This window comes from Buteo buteo, chromosome 5, assembly GCF_964188355.1.
Source record: "Buteo buteo chromosome 5, bButBut1.hap1.1, whole genome shotgun sequence".
Taxonomy (NCBI): Eukaryota; Metazoa; Chordata; class Aves; order Accipitriformes; family Accipitridae; genus Buteo; species Buteo buteo.
Genome location: NC_134175.1, coordinates 53,112,307 through 53,131,221, shown reverse-complemented (window position 1 = coordinate 53,131,221; position 18,915 = coordinate 53,112,307). Strand labels below are relative to the sequence as shown.

Here is an 18,915-nt window from a genome sequence, read left to right as displayed (position 1 = left end):
AAAATTTGTGTTTTACTCCAACGTGAGAGCACACGCATGGGTGCAGAGCTAGCTGTACAGACACGCAGATGCACAGGAGCAAGCTCTGTAGTTTCCCTGCTTACCAAATGTATGCAAATAATAGCTCTGACGAGTGAAGACTGAATACATTATGGCAAAATGACGGAGCACAGATCCTTTACTCCAGCACTGCTTTACTCTAGTGGTCATTATAGATATCAGCAATATCAGCAACTGTGGAAGTTCTCCGTTTTAAGAAGTGACTTTTGCGAATGAAAGACACCAGCAAAATGTTGTTCATAGCAGAAGAGGTCCTGAGAAAATGAAAAAAGCCATTTCTCAAAATCCTGCTGCCGGGGCTTTCCCCGTTGTTTGACTGGGAAGCAGATAAGGAATGAGAGCAACCCCAGGCGGTACCCCTGCACGTGCGCTGCCCCATCACCATCCGCTACGTTACCCAGCAAAACTGTCTAGGAAAGAACGGTGGTTGGCACAATATTTTGATTCTTTCAGTGATTAGTGTTTCAAAATCACCTGTTGCTGTTTTGAAATTATCTGTGACTAACATCTCTAGGACTGAATTACTTAAAATTGGAAATTTTCAAAATGAACGTTTCTGAAAAATACTACGCAATGGGCATTATTTATATGTCTTGGAATAGGGACCAAATCTTCAGCTATTGCAAATGGCAACGATCACATTGACATCAATAGATCACGGAGGTAGCTCAAGACAGCTGAATTAATCTAAAATTAGTTATAACTAATAATAACTAACACTAAACATATATAACGTTATATATCTACACAATCATCTGCGAAAACAAGAAAGGAATTCAGCTGAGTTTAATAAGAAGGAAACAGAGAAGCATTTTTGTGGGAACAGCTTAAATCATTACATGTTACATTTGCTTTTTAATACCAACCTCCAACCGTCTGTTAAAGGAAATAGTCAGTGGGGCTGTAAAAAATGTTTCTAAAGACTTCCAGCCTTGTGTAGTTTCTTAGCATCCACGTTTGCAAGGGGCTGCCATTGCAAGCCTCCACCGTGGGACCGTGGGTGCCATCCTCTATCCTGCTTAGTGTCAGGCACGACTGGGTGATTATATGAAGAAATGTGTGGGTCTGCACGACAGAAAAATGGTGAAAGTAAACAAAACGAGCAAAGACAAAGACAAACAAAGGAAAAAGCAACAGACTGTTTGATTAGACACCCACAGCAGTGAACCAGATAAAGCTAAGAGCACTCTTATGGGAATTACTAATGGATAATTGTGCCTGTGAATACTCTGGTGTCAAATTGTAGGCAAATTGCGCTAGCTTACACACAGAGAACACACGCATAAATAGGCATATTCGTGAACTAGGCTTTATTTTCCCCAAAAACATTGTCACTGCTCTGCTTTGAGGGACCGGTCCACTTGAGACCTATTCACTTTACATTTTCCAATTTAGACCTGAGTGTGGCTCTGAATCCTCCCCCCACATACACGCTGCCTTGTTGCCATCGTGATTTCCATCGCACAGCAAGATTTGGGCAGAGACGGTGTTTCTACTGCAGTAATATTCTGTACTAAACATCCTGAAGCTTACTCGAGCATTACTAAATTAAAAATATACTGAATTAAACATTTACATATAAGGAGATAGGAATTTTTTTTGCCAACTATGGTTTCAGCTCTTCCTTTACCCTGCCAGTATCAGGTAGACTGAGATGGAGGAGAGCTTTTATTTCCCTCAATTCTGCCCAAAGCTGCGGCAGCCAGCGGTCAGCACCCGGCCACGGCAGATGCCCGAGGCTGGTGCTGCCCGGGCAGGCTGGGGATGCTCCTCCTGCATCCCGGCCCCGGCTGCTGCCCTCTCGCCCTCTCCTGCTCTCTGTTTTTGGTTTGGTAAGGGAAAAAGTAACGTACGTATAAAGAGGTCACTAAAAATACCAAGAATAAATGTCCTTAAAATGTCACTTTGGGTAACCAGCACGAACATCAGTGCTTGTTTGGGTTTCATTATGTCTTATTGTTTCGTGTTCACTTCTGTCTACTAGTCTTTTAAGGGAAAACAGAGGTGCATAAATAACTTACTTCGAAACGTAACAACCTCTCTACGTTGCATGTTTATATTATATTAAATGCTTAAATTTAGTAGATTCTTCACAGGGATATAAACAGTACTAAGCATTATTTTGGTAGTCTGACCAGACTCTTTTCTCTGGTACATGAGACAGAAAGTTTAACGTCAGCAACACTGCACTGACTTTAGAAAATCCATAGTAATGGAAGCAAGAGATCATTTGTCCCTTTCACTTATTTTATTAAACACTACTTTCTAATAGGGTAATTAAAAAACCTGCAGTGTTTTCCCTACTCCTTTTTGAAGAACTAAGTCCTTTCAAATACATAGTAATAAGACTGCAATTTATAGGAATAGTCAAATTATTGGCCATAATCTCTTATGGTAGAAGTTAGTGATAAGACTGCAGTTTATAGGAATATTCAAACTATTAGCCATAATCTCTTTCTTATGGCAGAAGTTAGTTTGACTACACCAACTCTAGCTGGTCCCATAACTTTAAGAAGAGAAATAGTCACAAAGTCTGTAATTGTTTGAAGGATGCAGACCAGTAGATGTGACACGGATGATGCAATGTGTATTTACATCATCTGTGAACAGAAATGAAAAGGATTGCTGAAGTACGCACACGAAACAAGCCAGCTGTTCACATGCTTTGTGTCCGTGTGCTCACGTGCTTCTCTGCCGTCAACCTTAACGCTGTATGTTGGGGAATGAGTCTCTTCTCTATTGATGTTCCCTGCTTTTCCCTATCGACGTTCGCCATTCCCTAGCGAGCCCAGATGAAGCTAGCAGAGCAGGCGGGGGGATGCGCGGGGGGCTCGGGGCCGCAGACACCTCCCGCTCTGCGGGCACCAGCATCCTCCTGCGCGCACCGACGTCAGCATCCGCCTCCATCAGATCACTTTCTGATGTGATATCCCTGGGTTATCAGTCCGACATGTACATTCCGTATGAAACACTGGCAGCCTGATGCTGTATAGTGCCTACCTGAATTAATGAGTTCTGGCACGTTGGCATAGCATCTATGGAAAAGCACTAAGTCACGTCGCTCTTACACAGCACTGCTAGAGAAGCGAGCGAGATGCGCTATTCTAGGGATTGGTACAGGGGTTGCGGTCGTTACCAAACTTACCTCAAAGCTATATTCCCATTTACCAACATACTGATGGAAGGGAGAAAAAAAAAAAGGAAACTGGAGTCAAACCATGACTCAAGGAACATTTTTTGTGAAGACCCTCACCTCTCCCTGAATGCAAATGCAACAGCTTTGCACAGACTCCGTGTTTAGTGACAAATAACAGTAATTACACAAGATCAAATCCTGACGTCATTATTCATGCATGAGGAAATGAAACTATTTTCTATCAGATGTGATATATTTACAGCATAATTTTTTTTCCTGAGTTCATTCGTGTGTGTTACATGTCCTAAGATTTCATCACACTTTACATACTGAAATTTGCCTGGACGCCACAGGGAGACACAACAGGAGTCACCAGGTACAAACCTGGGCACGCTCCGCACGCCTTCCAGCCTCAACCTGATGGATCTATTTGGCAGCCAAACACCAGCTCTATGTAACTCCTGCACAAATATCTCCACCAAGACCAGTGCCCCAGTACAGGGGGAAAACAAACAAACAGCTACTTAACAAAATTGGAAAAACGAGTTTCCTTAGACCAGCAAGCTCACATGCTGACAGAGCAACCCTGGCTCCAGCCCAGAGTTTTTCTGCTGATCCACCGCCTCGCTTCCCACCCCCACTCCAAAGCAAATAGCATTTATGCATTATAAATACGTTATAAAATACATGCTGATAGAAAACCTTTGAAAGCTCGGAAATTCTAACTTGGCACGTCCCATTGATAGAGCTGATTGATAGAGCTGCCCTTGCAAGGTAATGGGCAGCTTGAGAAAGGGCCAGGAATCTTAATGTGCTGTTCAAGAAGTAGAGAAGAAAAGCATTAAAATTCAATAATGGAAGGCAATGGATTTAGAAAAAAAAAAAAAAGGAGGAAAAAAAGAAAAAAGAATTTCCTGCCAAGATGTAAAAACATTCAGAAAAAAAATGTTTAAGAATGCTGTAAACTGCTATTGCCTGAAGTGTTAAAAGCCATTTTGCATTAGAAATGGATAGAGTTGCACAGACTCGGGTACCCTTCCTGGAAACAGCTCGTTCCGGTGATCTGCAGGCTGAAGCTCATTGCTGCTGTTGCTCCTGGTGACAGCAGGTTTCTTTATTTAGGGTTCCCTTCAATCCAGACTAAACCATTAACATTTTGTGCATATAAGGGCTTTTTAGACTATATAAATATTAATATCAATATTGGGCTTCTTTTTTCTTCTACAGGTAATATCTAAAGTAATTTATCCCACTGGGTTAAAAAAAAGATGCAGCTCAGTGCAAACTGCCTTGGAGGAAACAGCAATGGAATAAAAGGTTTGGGCAGCCCTGCGTGACCCGTGGGACCAGACCTGGCAGCCCCAGAGCTGCAGCCAGCACCTGTCATGCTTTAGTCAAACTGAAAAACAGAATTATGGAAAACCTGTTTGAACAACAAAAAAAATCGCTTCTTGATGGCAAATTATTTTGTTTCAACATGGACTTGCATTTTATGTAGCTACTAAAAGAGAATGCTTTATTCAATTCTTTTAACTTGGGGCTTTGCAAAAAAAAAAAAAAAACCAAACAAAAACCCCTTGCTTTTTAAGCTTAATGTAAAATATTCTCCATATTGCAAATTAAATGCCAAGCAAGCAACAGGTTATTCACACAGTTACTTGAATAGCTTTTCTTCTTACACCAACTCTCTCAATTAGCGAATTATTAATTTATAGCTGCACCTGTCACTCAGATTGGACATTGCCAACCTGCCACCACAGCCATGCCCACCCGTCCTGCCTACAGCTGTGAGCAACAAACCCAAAATCTTACACTGGGATTTAATCGAAACTGCTCACAGCAGTAAAGCAGCACTTGTGCCAAGTAGCCCAGTCCTCCTCATTTCCCTGTACGTTTTCTGATCCAGATGAGAAGTGTTTCTGTGTTTCTATTGTATTCTCCTATTGCTAAGCTGAAAGTTCATAAAATTTTTTTTTAAGGTTTTTTTGAGAAAGATGCAAGAATAATTTAACTCTCAGCCTATTCATCTAGTTACATGACATGACAATAATCCTTGCAAATACCGATTTAAATGTTTGTTTTCTTCAAGGTGAGAGCAATCATTTGGGAACTCTAGTGTTCCCTTCCACACTATGTAATTTATCTACCTTTTTAAATTTTTAAAACCATGTCATAATCTTCAATGATGTTTTTCAGTGACACAACCTGTGGCAATCTGCTAGTATTTAGTATCTCCTCAGCCACAACTGCTTTTGCTTAATAAAAAGTATTTAAACTCAGTTCTATGGTGTTTTGGGATTCTTTTTCAAAAGATGTACAAACCCTGACAAGTACTCATTATTTACATGACCTGTAAAGACACCACCATCATTTTAACTCTATAAGACACAATGCAAAATACTCTGTTCCCATTCAATAACTTTGCTGACACACAGTGACCAACTGATTTATCTCAGTTATCAATTGATTTAGTTATCAGCTGATAATCCAACAGGTTCATCGCAATTTTAAGCGATACAATTCACAGGGGCAGACTTTTTTTAAAGATACTAGATGCTTTGGAAAACCTTACTATACACCCACCTGTATGTCTGACTGACTCGTCCCTAAGAGCAGATCCTCTGAACGAGAACAACAGAAATCTGGGTTTCTGACAGAATAGCAAAAATCAAGTTCCCAGCCACCCAGGAGCCCGTGAATTCTGGTCCAACGCAGGCGTATAACACTCCTTTGCTGTGCCTGTACCTCCCCCATGGGGTTTTTTGAGGGTGGTGGGAGGGATTTGTAATTTTCTTTGAGATTAGTCCAAATAATTACTTTAGAACTACTTCCCGCCTATGAAAACCAGGTCTCTTCCTACTGTACATGACTTTTCCAAAAGTAACAGTAGGCAGGCTGCACTTGTGACAGCACGCCGATGGGCGACCGTGACCGCTGCTGCAGACTCCTTGTACTTCAGAGTATTTTAATCCTACTTTATTCCCCCTAGGATCTCTTTCTCACCGTCTTTCAGTCCACGTCACCTGTTGCACTAAAAAAGCTTGGGGTGAATCCAGCAAAGGCCCAGCGCTGAAGCTGGGGTCAATATCTCATTGCTCTCAGCTCTGCCAAGCGTAGCTCTCTTTTGACCCAAAATATGAATGCCAATTCTTGTCCTCTCCTTCAGCAAGTGATTTTCTGTTCTGACAAACCGACTGAAACCTTTTGATTGCTATTTTCTTCCAGTGTGTCATGTTAACTTGCATCTCAAGTGCAAGTAAAAATGTATTAATAATTCTAAGCCTTAAAAGCATTTCACACAAATTCAGACACTTTTGTTATGAGAAAATGAGAAAAGGGGCTTTTTGAATAGCCTGCTTCAAAAGCAGTTAAATCTGATACTTTCACAAATAGGTATGAAAACATTGGAGATTTCTCTTTCTTATCACCACCACAAAACTTTCTCAGCTCGTTTACTTTCAAAATAAATATAAATGCTAGGAATATCTAAAAGAACTGTAATATTATTAAGGTATAAACTCTTGGAAAAGATTTTCTATGATTTTTATATATATTATATATTTAAATACCATTATTTAAACTAGAACATTACAGAAAATTTAATAAGAGTACATAGATCAAAGAAAATTGTCTGAAAATCTCTACTGAGAAATTCCTTTTTATGATTATTTACATCTCTCATTGTACCTCCAGATGTGGATAAGGCACCGTTGGCCATTACCAAGTCTTAACTCCTAAATACCTTTAACAGGAGGAGGGGTGTGGTCTGTAACCACCATACAACACCCAGAAATCATCTCCACTCAATTTCTGAATAAGTAAAGAAATGTAAAACAGAGTGCAATTGCACTGGAAAAACAAATGAATGGATACAAGTGGTTCAGGCAACATGCTGCAACTATTTCTCTGGGGAAAAAAAAAAATAAATCACAAGCCCATTGTTTTCTCGGTAAAAAATGCTGCGTATTAGGGTATGTATTTGCATACTGTATATAAGTATGTATTTGGAGGCTTCCTGCAATACTCAAGAGATCACCAAGCAGTAAAACTAAATCAAAGCTGCATGAGCATATTTGCCCCCCTGCAATGCTCAGGTACTACCACTGAGGGTCGATTAATACACTAATAAACATTTCATAAATACCAATACTGTCATCAAAGGGAAGTTTGCAAGCTGAAGTCTGAACGTTCACAGAGTAGAACCGTTAACAAAAATATTCTTGCCAATAAATAGAAAGGTACATAATGCAATGGGCTGTGTTTTATACATAGAACAGACAGCAAACCCGTTGTCTCGGAGATGCTGTATATAAAAAAATGGTGTATTTCTTTTTTATGAGCTCCACCTAATGGTTGATTTTGGTTTTACACAGCTACTTGGAAATTTTCCATTGTGGATCTCTTATGCTAAACTTAAAAAACCAGCACGTTTCCAGTGTTAAAAGTAAAGGAGAGCATATTTGCTTGAAAGAAATTTAGCTTTCCATGCAGAAAGGTGAAAGCAGCTATTTCTGTGAAATGTTGGAAATACTTTTTAAAAGACTATATGTCTTTTAAATACATCAGTATTTTTCTAGCTTTGCAATATTTTTCTACCTTTGCAGTCATGGATATATGCCAATACTCATTTGGCATTTCTAAACTGAGACTAGCAGAGCTGTGCAAGCGCAGACCATTGGGCAGCCAGTGTTAAAACTGTGCTCAATGGGGAAATTCATTTGCAGTAGCTTGTGCCCAAAATATTCAAAGGAAAACAACTGGCAGTATAATTTTTTTTTTTTATCAGGAAGGACTGTTCTCTACATTTCTGGTGGAGAAAGAGCATTTTGTAAGGAACCTTGCCTTGGGCCTTGTGCATGGCCATTATTTAAAACAATTTAAAACTGGTTAAAAATCAATTATCATCTGCTTGCAGGAAGGAAATGAAGGAGGATATAAGATCTTAAATCTCAGATGCTAATCGGAGGCATGAAAAATACCTAAATATTATCAAAATATACATGCATTTTGGGTAAGACGAAAAAGAATCTTCTTCATTAAAGAGAAAATTGGTTTAAATTCAAATGTTAAACTAAAGAATGTATCAAAAGTTACCAAATAAATTACACCTCAATGGTAAGTATCATTGTTTTTCTACTTGACAGTTCAGTACTATGCAATGGCAGGTTTATGGTTTTTTCTTACCATAACAAGCTAGAAAGATCCTATCTTGAATAAAACGCTAATACATTTGTATGACTTTCACCATACAAAACTGCACATTCCCATTTCAAAGCAAAAGCTTAAAATGAATGTTCTAATTTTCATCTGCTGTTTGCTGTCTCATTTAAAAAGAAGAATTATTCGGCCATAAAATACTGAGATATTTACACATATTTTGTATTAACTTTGCAACCTCTTCATAAGCCACCAAATTTCTTCAGACTGCACTCCCTCTCAAAACCCAGAAAAAGCCACCTCCCATCCCATGGTAGCGCCAAACTAAACAGGTGACCGGTAGATGGAAAAGGATTAAACACAATTTAAATGCAGAGTCAATAATCTTTAAGAGCCAGCAGAAATAAACTGGAAAAACTAAAAAAGAAATAAATCTTGTTTTCTACTGCATTTATATAAAAAATGCAGAATACTTCTTTAAGTTTGTAAGAATGCAAGACAACGCCAGCTAGTAGAAATGAACTTTTCTAAACAGTAATCGACTCTTTCACCTCTCTAAAACCAAAATTTTGTGGAAACACCATTTAAACGCTGGCGATGAGCTGAATTATTTTGCACTCCTGAGCCTGCACCGTGGCAGGAGACGCCACCGGCACTCCCTCTCCCTGTGATACAGCCGTAGCCTATTCGGAATAAACTCCCGGCTCCGAGGCGGCAGCTGCCCGGCGAGCGCGGGTGCCGTCGCTGAGCCCTCGGGTACCTCGGCATCGTACTCCCAGAGCTGGTTCCCCCTCATGTGGTGGCACTTCAGCATGATGACGGGGCCGTTCAGCCTCGAGACGTCCAGGCACAAGTCGTCCGTGCGGATCTCTTTGTCAGCGGTGTAAGAAAACACCTGGAAACAGAAAACGATTGCAGTGACAAAGAGTTAGCAGAAGTCCTAACCAACCGCTGATTCAAAATATACATAATTTTCACTCCGGTGGAGCCGAACTACTTTCTTCTCCAAACATGGAGGTGGTGCCTTGGATTTCATGAGTGTGTCACGCAAGTTTCTCCGCTGGTGAATGTCTGTTGTAGGTAAGAGAAGGAATACCGTGTTTTGGAGCAGCAATTTTGTGGGACCAAGCCCAGGAATCACCCAGGCATACACTTAGTTTTACCTCCTTGGAATTCTACGCAAGCATATAATTGCGATCAGTGTCTTCAGGAGAAATGTCATAGATCTTGTAATACAACAGATAAATCGAGCCCATCACTGGAAGAATCCAAACTTTCCTAAACTAAGTCTTCCTCCTAGTATTTACCTTAACTTTGGGTACCAAGGATTATCTATGTTAAAGATTCATACTCATGCATATTTCAGAAATATCAGGTCAGTTAGGAAATAAATTAAGACATGAGAGAATACTCCCTCAACAAACCTCTATCAAACCAGTTATAAGTTTTGGAGGGATTGTTTAATTGAAAGCCTCCAGCGAGGAGCCCACTGTTCACAACCTCCATAACGTCCCTGGCCCCAGCACAAAAGCTCCAGAAATGGCCTTAGGAAACAGCCTCGGGTCTGTATTATTTCATGCTTTCCCTGCAGAAAATCCTCTTCTTAGCAAAAAGTGAATTATTTCTGCCCTCCGGTCCCTTCTCCTCAGCAGAAGGAGATCAGAGAGCAGAGCCTCAGCCTGTCCACCAGGATCCACCATCCCACTACAAACCAACAGCACCTGGTCTGCTGCTGGAGCCAGAGGGCTGCAGTACCACCGCGGTGGAAACAGAAATAGGAGAAAGTTTGCAGTTAATAAAATAATGTCAAGACCACGACAAATGATAGAATTATGATGTCCCATTCAGGTTTTGACGAGTACAAATCTGTATCTACACCTGCAACAGAGAAACAGTGCTGTCAAAAACATGCAAAATATTAATTTATGTGGCAATGCTTAAATTAACAGAGAAATATAATGCAAGCGCGGACAAATACAGCACGTGGACATACGCCTCAACCACTTGGTGATTTCAGAGTTCCTATACAACCCATTCCTCTTGTGAAAGGACTACAGTATAATTAAAAGAGCCAGGACTGAGATCTGAGCAACAAATAACGCAGTGCCCCAGGGGATGTCTATCCATTGAGACTTCCAGTGAAACATTAAATTGTACTCAAGGAAGAAGAATCGATCAAGCAGCAAATGAAAACTTTTTCAGTGAATTAAGCAGAGGGCGGGACATAGCACGTCACTTGGAAACACGACGCTTGGCAAGGAAATTCTCCCCATGTAACTCTTAAAACCTATATACTGCACAGAGCAGCCAAGGGAATAAAGGCAAGGATTTTGAAGTTGGAGATTCAGAGGAATCTTTCAGAGCAATCACGGAATACAAAACCAGCATGCCGAGGTGGCAGTGGAGCAGCCAAGTCCAAATCAAAGCCGTGAGGGACAGCAAGAGCTGCTAGGATCAGCAGTCTTTCTAGTTTCCAGATTTCTTATTCACCACTCGCCAGCCACTTGTCTGGGTGAAAATCCAGGATCCAAGGGTACGGCAAAGCACCAGCCGCCTTTTGCACTTATTCATCCAGTGATAAATCACCAAGATAAAATCTAAGGGTCTCAAAGTGTTGCTTTCACTGAAAAACACATCAGCCACAGGCCAATACTCGGGCTTCTCTCCTGTGGCAAGAGAGACTTTTAAATATCAACCTGCCAGTGCTCTGCTGAGATAACACTCTGAACCGTGGTGTCCTTTTGGAAGGAGGTGAAATGAGCCCATGTCACATCAAAAATGCCACTTTGTGTTCATATGGACATTTTCTGTTTCCCTTCCCCGCTTTTCTGTGTGCAAAAGCAAGTCCCAAAGCCTTTAAAAACCCCGTACAACCTCAGCCAAGGTGCTGGCAACTCCATTTATGTACTAGCTCGCTCAGTTACATTCTGAAATATTTAGAAAAGGGAATTGATAGCTGAGGGCTGACCGAGGAGGGGACACGGGTGTCATTTTGAAAAGCAGCTCTAACCGTGCCCATCTCTGGCAAATCTCAGCAAGAACTCAGCATTCACAGGTACTTGCGTATGTTAAATGCATGGCAGTAGAAGCAATGTTTTCAAATTTTCAAATTCATAGAAGCTGTCACACATGCACTTCCCAAGTTTCAGTTTGTATCCTGAATCTGTGTGTTTTTTCCAATTGTTTTATTTATAGAAAGATGTCTGCCTACACCCTGACCCTGGCAGATACTGATGAAAGAGGTCTACACTTGATCAGACTGATTACAGGTTTATTTTGTAGATGTACATCCTCTTGACTGGATAAGCTGATATTAGCACACCAGGCCAAGTTCATGGAAGTGCATAAGGTTACCAAAAAAAATATCAGGATCAGTTGTGAGGTTTCTTCAAAAGAGGTATAAGAGCAGTCTATGTTCTGGACTAAACTGAAATCTAATGGTTTTAGAAACAAATTATACAACTGTTTATGACCTTCTCATTTATATCAACACCTGAAAATTCTTCTCAAAATAGAACAATGTAATAACAAAACCAACCCTTTTCAATCATTCATCCAGACCTCTGAAAACCTCCTTTCAGTACATTGTTTTGAAATTATTTTTGGAATAATAAGCACAGAAGCCAAGAAAGAAGAAAATTTGGGTCAAAAAGACTGTTGGTGCTATAACTTTAAGCTGTGATATCTATAAATATATACCTATTTTCTGGGAGAGATATATAAATATATATCTATTTGTTGGGGGAGAGAAAGGTATCATGTACCTGAGGTATTGAAGACCTGGGCTAAAACAACCATTATTCAAACCGAGATATCACAATAACGTTCAGCTACCAAGCTACCACAATTAATATCCATCAACAAAACCTTTGGGGGGGCTTTAGTTTTTCTTCTAAACACCTTCAACCAAAAATCTTACTTACTGGTAGAAAACTGGACTGGCTTGCTGACATGCTATATCTGGAATAAGAAACGGCCAAATAATCTAGTGATCTGAAAATCACTGATACCATTTGTAGCACAAAGTATCTCTTGCTCAAAGGAGCAGTTTGGGTTCAAGAATCACTCATATGAATACATTGTACATGTATTTCATCTTTTACTATGCTCATTATTAAGAGATTTATCCATTACCATTTATTCTGAAGCAACTTTAAATCTCAACTTATTTGTGTTGGTTTTTTACATTAAACATATTTGCATCGAGCATTTTCTTCTAGCCTCAGAGACATGTTTTTAGCCTCAGAGAGATTTTGTCTTCTGTGTCTTATAGAAAGCAAATACTTATATTTTGAAATGTATTGCCATTTGCATATTTCTTTTTCCTCTCATCTTTGATAATTGCAATACACTGCTTCATTATATCTTTTGAAAGAATAAGTGATGTCTGAATGGACAACTACAGAAGATGGGTTTGAAAAACATGCCGTCTTAAGAAAGAAAAATGAATGCTAATTAAGACAATGTAAAATTATCAGGCTAGCATTTTGCTACCATCCATATTAATTATAGATATAATTATATTAATGTCATATAAAAATAGACAGCGAGGAACATGTTGCATTTTATAGCTAATTAAATAGTATATTTCATGCCACACATTGCAGCACAAGACAGGAAAGGACTTCCCCAGCAGCAGTCCGGTATTGTGCTACCGCAAGCACCCACGTTTTGGGGAAGTACGCCGGGCTGGGGAGCACGGGCTGGCTTCCCAGGGCCTGGGGCAACTCGCCTGCTTCAAGCGTCAGGCCGGTGCAAAGGCTGAGGACCAGCAGGGAGCGAGATCCCGGGAGCTGTGCCGAGATCCCGGGAGCTGCGCCGGGGGCTCAGCAGCACATCCACAGACACGAGTCATTCCCTCTCGCTCGCAGACCCTCGAGCACCGATCTATTGCAACTCCTTACTGGGCTGCAGCTTCTTTACTAACACACGGGCTGCTGAGGCTTGAAAATAAAGTTCTTTTCCAGTTGTCCCTTGCTTTTTTCTGCAGCGGTCCCCAAGGGCTGGTGGCACTCGCCATGGCCAGCCTTCCCCTGCGGCCCTGCGGGAGCTTGGGGTCTAGCTGGAGAAGAGCGGTCCTGCCGCGCAGGAGAGGGGGATGCTCCATCACCAGGAAGAAAGTTCCTGGGCAAGAGCTGCTCCCCGAGACCTGCGGGTGTTTGCCTCGCTGCTTAATCCCAATCAGTTTCCAAAAGACGTTAAAAGCAAGTCCCTGATGCATGTGAAGTAGACACTGCTAAAGTAGACACTAATAAAGTCTCCAGAATGACAAAATACAAATTATTCTCACAACTGATACAGCACTTTTCTATACAGACACATAGAGATACTGTCACTCTCGTCTGCTTTTTGTGGAGCTTATCAAAACAAAAAGGAACCAACTCTTTTCCACCAACACCTTGTCCTTCATAGAACCCTAGAATGGTTTGGGCTGGCAGGGACCTCAAAGATCCTCTAGTTCCAACCCCCTGCCATGGGCAGGGACATCTTCCACCAGACCAGGTTGCTCCAAGCCCCATCCAGCCTGACCTTGAACACTGCCAGGGATGGGGCAGCCACAACCTCTCTGGGCAACCTGTTCCAGTGCCTCACTGCCCTCGCAGTGAAGAACTTCTTCCTTACACCCAATCTAAACCCACTCTCTTTCAGTTCAAAGCCATTACGCCTTGTCCTGTCTCTTTCCATCTTTCCCGTAGCCCCCCCCTTTAGGTACTGGCAGGCTGCTATAGGGTCTCCCCGAAGCCTTCTCTTCTCCAGGCTGAACAACCCCAACCCTCTCAGCCTGTCCTCTTAGCAGAGGTGCTCCAGCCCTCTGATCATCTTCATGACCCTCCTCTGGACCCACTCCAATATAATGCCTGCAATCTTGATATAGACAGATTTATTGCCTATGTGCAGTAGCAGGTTTTTATAGGAGTTAATGTATTTTGTATTTATTTTTTGTTAATATCCTTTATTAATACATTTCCATATAGCAAGTTTAGAGGCAGAAGTAAACCCTATAAAGCCAAAGGTCTGTTCAACTGATGCTTGGGACTGAGACATCGGCCAGACTCAACTGAGAGAGATGCCTCGCATATCACTGACAATTTCATTACTTCTTTCATGTTAAAAGGAACTAACGAAGTATTCCTCCTGATAAAAGTCTAAGAAACTAATCAGTTTGTTCAGCACCAATAATGTGCCAAGCAATATCATTAACTGGAAATCAGTCGAGTGGTCAATACAAATCTGTAGCTATTTAAATATATATATTTATATATATATATATATATATATATATATGGGCTGCAATAGCCCATGGCCAGAATTTCCTTTCCTGTTATTCGTTTGAGCTTTTCTTTGGAAAACAGTTAGCCAGGTTATTTTGTCAACTCATAAGAAGTCTAATATGGAGAATATTGTTCATAAACCTCTATTTTATACTTCATTATGTGGAACTAAATCTTGAGGATGCATCTGTGCAATCAAGAAAGAAGTCCACCATGCAATAAAGACAGTTATAAACTGGACATAACTAAGTACATAAAAATCTAATTTATTCTGATAACCACTTTAATTATCTATGGAATTCCCAAAGGTAAATTTTGAAGTCACCTTTCATAATTGATTTAAAATATTCTAATACAAGCTGCAAGGAAAGCACTTTTCCTCTCCCCCTGAAATTGTTTACACATTAAATGTTGAAAGTCACCTTAGGCAAAGCAGGTGAGATTCCCCCACCACCCAAAAAAGATCCAGGACTCTCACAGTCCACTCTGCAAGTAGGGATCAGCTTTATTTCTAAAAAAGAGGTTATGCCAAGATCTTTAATGCCATGAAGGCACCTCATCCCATCCCACAGACAGTCATCTTAATCTGTGAATGACACAGACACTGCCAAGCCAGAAGTGACTTTCACAGTTTGGAAAGTTCATATAAAACTTGTTCTTAACCTCTAACCACCAGTGCCAAGGATTCATTTCTCCTGGTGCTCAGCCCCAAGGAGAGAAAGACTGTAATTCAGAGTGATTCACCGTAATCCAGAGAAACACTGTAATTACCGCCAGCTATCACAGACTGAAGTCAATAGTTGCAACTATACTAAATGAAAATAAAATAAAAGAGAGGAAAAGAAAACTGGTTGGCAGCATCTACTGGGGACCCGTACAGTAACAACAGTGGGGATCTGCGGGAAATGCTTTGGTTTAGCAAGGTTTCCAAGGGTTGCTAAGGAACTCGGTTTTATCGCATACAGAAAACGGCACTGGGAAACACACCGGCGTCACCCCTTTGTGCTGATGGCAGGCACACCTTCCTGATATTCCAACCTTTGTCCTCCGCCACGGAATCCTTTGTCCTTTTCTAAACCACTGCTATTCTATTGGGGTTTCAGGTGCATTCAGCATTTTGCACAGAAACTGAAAAAAATCAGATTTTTGGCTCCACAGGGGTGGGGGATTGTGGGGGGTTTTGTGTGTTTGTTTTGGGTTGGTGTTTTGTTTTTTGGTTTGGGTTTTGTTTTTTTTTCTCCCAGATAGCTGTCACTTTATAAAGGATGGCTACCTACACATCTGCAACAAAAAGCTGTCGTTGCTTCCAGGATCTCTCAGTGTTCATTATGCCATGCCAAATTCACACTTCTTAGCAGGTACAGCAAACACACGGATTCTGCATTTTATCTACCCAGGCTTCATTACTGCAATGTTACACAGTGAATGCTAGTCTTCCCGCATTCCCTGGTGACTATATCTGCCAATTTAAAGCAGCAGCAATTCAGTTTTTCCATAGACTCTAAAAGGAAGGCATTATTCTCATTCTGATTGTGCTAAATAAAAGATACTGTTATTTAACATGCAGGCATGGCTCCTTTGTTCCCTATTAATCACAGTTATTATAACGGTGCTGAAGATCACAGAGGGCTCCATTGTGCTGCATCCTGAGCAAATCCAGAGTATTAGACAGTTCCTGCCCCAAAGGTTTATCACCTCAATCCATAAGAATGATGCAAAGTCTGCAAGGGGAATCATATCTCAGCAAAATGGACTAACAGAATATAAGCAATAACTAGTTTTATTCATAATGGGTCTGTTTAGAAGATGAAAAGCTACACAGAAACCCAAGTTAGGGAAAACAGGAGATTGCAGAAGGTGAAAAAGGCAGAAAGAGCAAAGAAGGGCTAAGTTACTCTCTGCTAACCATGTCCGAAATCTAGTATTTACCTAAGATATTACAATTAATAAAATCAAAGCACTAAACTCATAAAGTCTGTAATGGGTGCTGCGTTTCCTTATCCTGTGAGCTCTCTAAGGAAAGACTGGAGATTATTTGCTTTGAGATCAGCTGCATAGGTACTGCTCAATTCCTGCTTTTTTATGTAACTTTTACCAGTCACATGAATAAACGTCTACTTGTCACTAAGGCAAAGGTTTTGTTCTGTTCAATCTTGTGCATAAAATGCTTTTCGATGACTTACTGAACAGCTGGGGTTGATAGATTAGCTAACTAAAAATATAAAACATGATTCCTGCATTAGCCTTCCGTGGCCGAAGTGCGAGCTGTGTCAGATGGCTCTGCTGGCGTCAACAGCAAGTTCACCCAGCTTGCCGTCAGGGTCTCTATGGCATGCCTCCCTCTCCTTCTGGCCTGGCAGCGATGTTCATACAGGAGAAAGCACTCTTTATAACCTACTGAAAACAGAGGCCTTCCATTACGGAAACGCCTCACGAGTCAGACAGCTCACACATTTCTCTCCATTCCCAGTAGTAAGCAAATTATCATACCATACCAAAAAATTCTTACAGCGTGAGAGTTTATAAATTATTTTTCTACATACCGCTACACAGAAAGTCCTCAGGTTTGAAAGGCATTTGAAAATATATGCATTTACTGTGAATGGGAAAAAAATGGAAACTCTGTGAAACAGAACAGTTTCTGAAAGACCCATTATTTAGAGCTAACTGGGGAAAAAAACAACCTTCTAACAACCCTTGTTGTGTGGGTTGTTTATTTTTTTTTGAACTGTCACTGAGTACCGAGTCTGAACTTTCTGTATAAAACATCGCCAGAAGGGAGTCATGCTCCCCTTGCACATTTACTTAAACACATAAAACATTATGTTCATTCTGATCTCGCCCTGCAACCGCTGCCCTAGGTAAGTTCACACCGAGCAAAATCCTGGCTGATGCAATGCCACATTCATTCAAAATGAATCCTGACAAAACACACCCCATCTTGCGGGAACCACAACGTCCTTTCCAAAAAAAAGGCCTTACCCCACGCAGAGCTGCCGCGCACACAAGATGCCGGCCGTGCTCGGGGAATTGGCGCAGGCTGTAAAATAGTGAAAAATGCCCCAGACCATCACCTCTGCCAGGGCTCGGCGTGCCCGCTGGGACCCCGAGCAGGAGCCGCAGGGCTGCCGGTGCTGCGCGGGATGCTGAGAAATAGCCGCGTGGTCGTAGCCGCGCAACTGCTTCCACTTCACTCTGCTATTCTTAGTGGTATGGAAAAAAAACACCTCCGTATTTATCTAGGGAAAACAGAAGGAAAAAACAGCCCCTTTCAGCTATGGCTTTCGTTAGCCGCAAGCTTACAGTCAGCTTCGCATCAGCCGGCCTCCTTGCAAAGGAAACGCGGGGAGCGTGCTTTGACAACGGAGTTGACCTCCACACCGCTGACAAAACGCTCGGACCGCTCCAGGCTTTCCATGGCTGCTCTCTCCGGCACGACGAGACCAAACCGAGAAGCAGACGGCAGGGTGCGATGGCAGAGATGCCCCGCGCCAGAGGGACCGCGGGGCTGCCCCGGCTAAGCAGGCTAAGGTGGGCTTGCTACCATCCTCCTGATTTTATTTCTTCTGACCAAAAGCAGGTTCGTCACTGTACCTAGCAGAACTGAACCTCCAGAGAGGAGAAAAGGCATAGTGTGTTAAACAGAAAAAAAAGAAAAAAAAAAGGAAATGGCAACGTGTTCGTTGTTCCGTTTGCTCTTCAGCAGCGGAGGGGAGAGCAGCTGCTGACCCACGCTCTCTCCTCCAGCGAAGAGAGCCCGGCTCTCCCCAGCACAGCCCTCCCCGCAGTGCAATTGTGAACCTGCAGAATTCCCCAGCCCTGCTTTTTAATAATATCCCCCTCCTGCCTCTGTGAGATCTTATGATTTGATTATTGTTATGAACAGAGGCCCGACACTCCCAATAACCACAGTAACAGATGACATTCCCATGGTAACGCAATAAAAGCCTAACGGGTATGCCCATCGGGATGACTGTAGGCAGGAAAACACACGACTGTTTCACCCTCTGCCTGGCCATCAAAAGGAACAAATTTCCTCTAAAATACCACAAAGCCAGAAGTCACCTGTGGGGAAAAAATGGCATGAGATTGATGGGTCATCCCCCCTGTCTGAGGCTGGAAAGCAGGATAATACTTTTTTTTCTACAATTCACATGTGGTCAGTGCTTTCTTTACTCAGGAGCCAACCTCGGGAACCTTCCTCCTAAAAAATGTCATTCCTGAAGGAAGTTAATAGTTCCCAGCCTTGTGACCCCGGGAGATATATGCACAAACCTGATATTCTAGTCC

At 41.6% G+C, this 18,915-nt stretch overlaps 1 protein-coding gene across 2 annotated transcripts in view; it reads right to left on the bottom strand.

The window, feature by feature from the left end:
- The window catches only part of GALNT13 (polypeptide N-acetylgalactosaminyltransferase 13), a 153,493-nt gene that overhangs the window by 6,036 nt on the left and 128,542 nt on the right, over positions 1–18,915 (bottom strand). For both annotated transcript variants that reach the window (XM_075029090.1, XM_075029091.1), the window contains one exon: positions 9,114–9,248. In XM_075029090.1, coding sequence (XP_074885191.1) covers positions 9,114–9,248 — 135 coding nt within the window. The remainder of the gene's footprint in view (positions 1–9,113; positions 9,249–18,915) is intronic.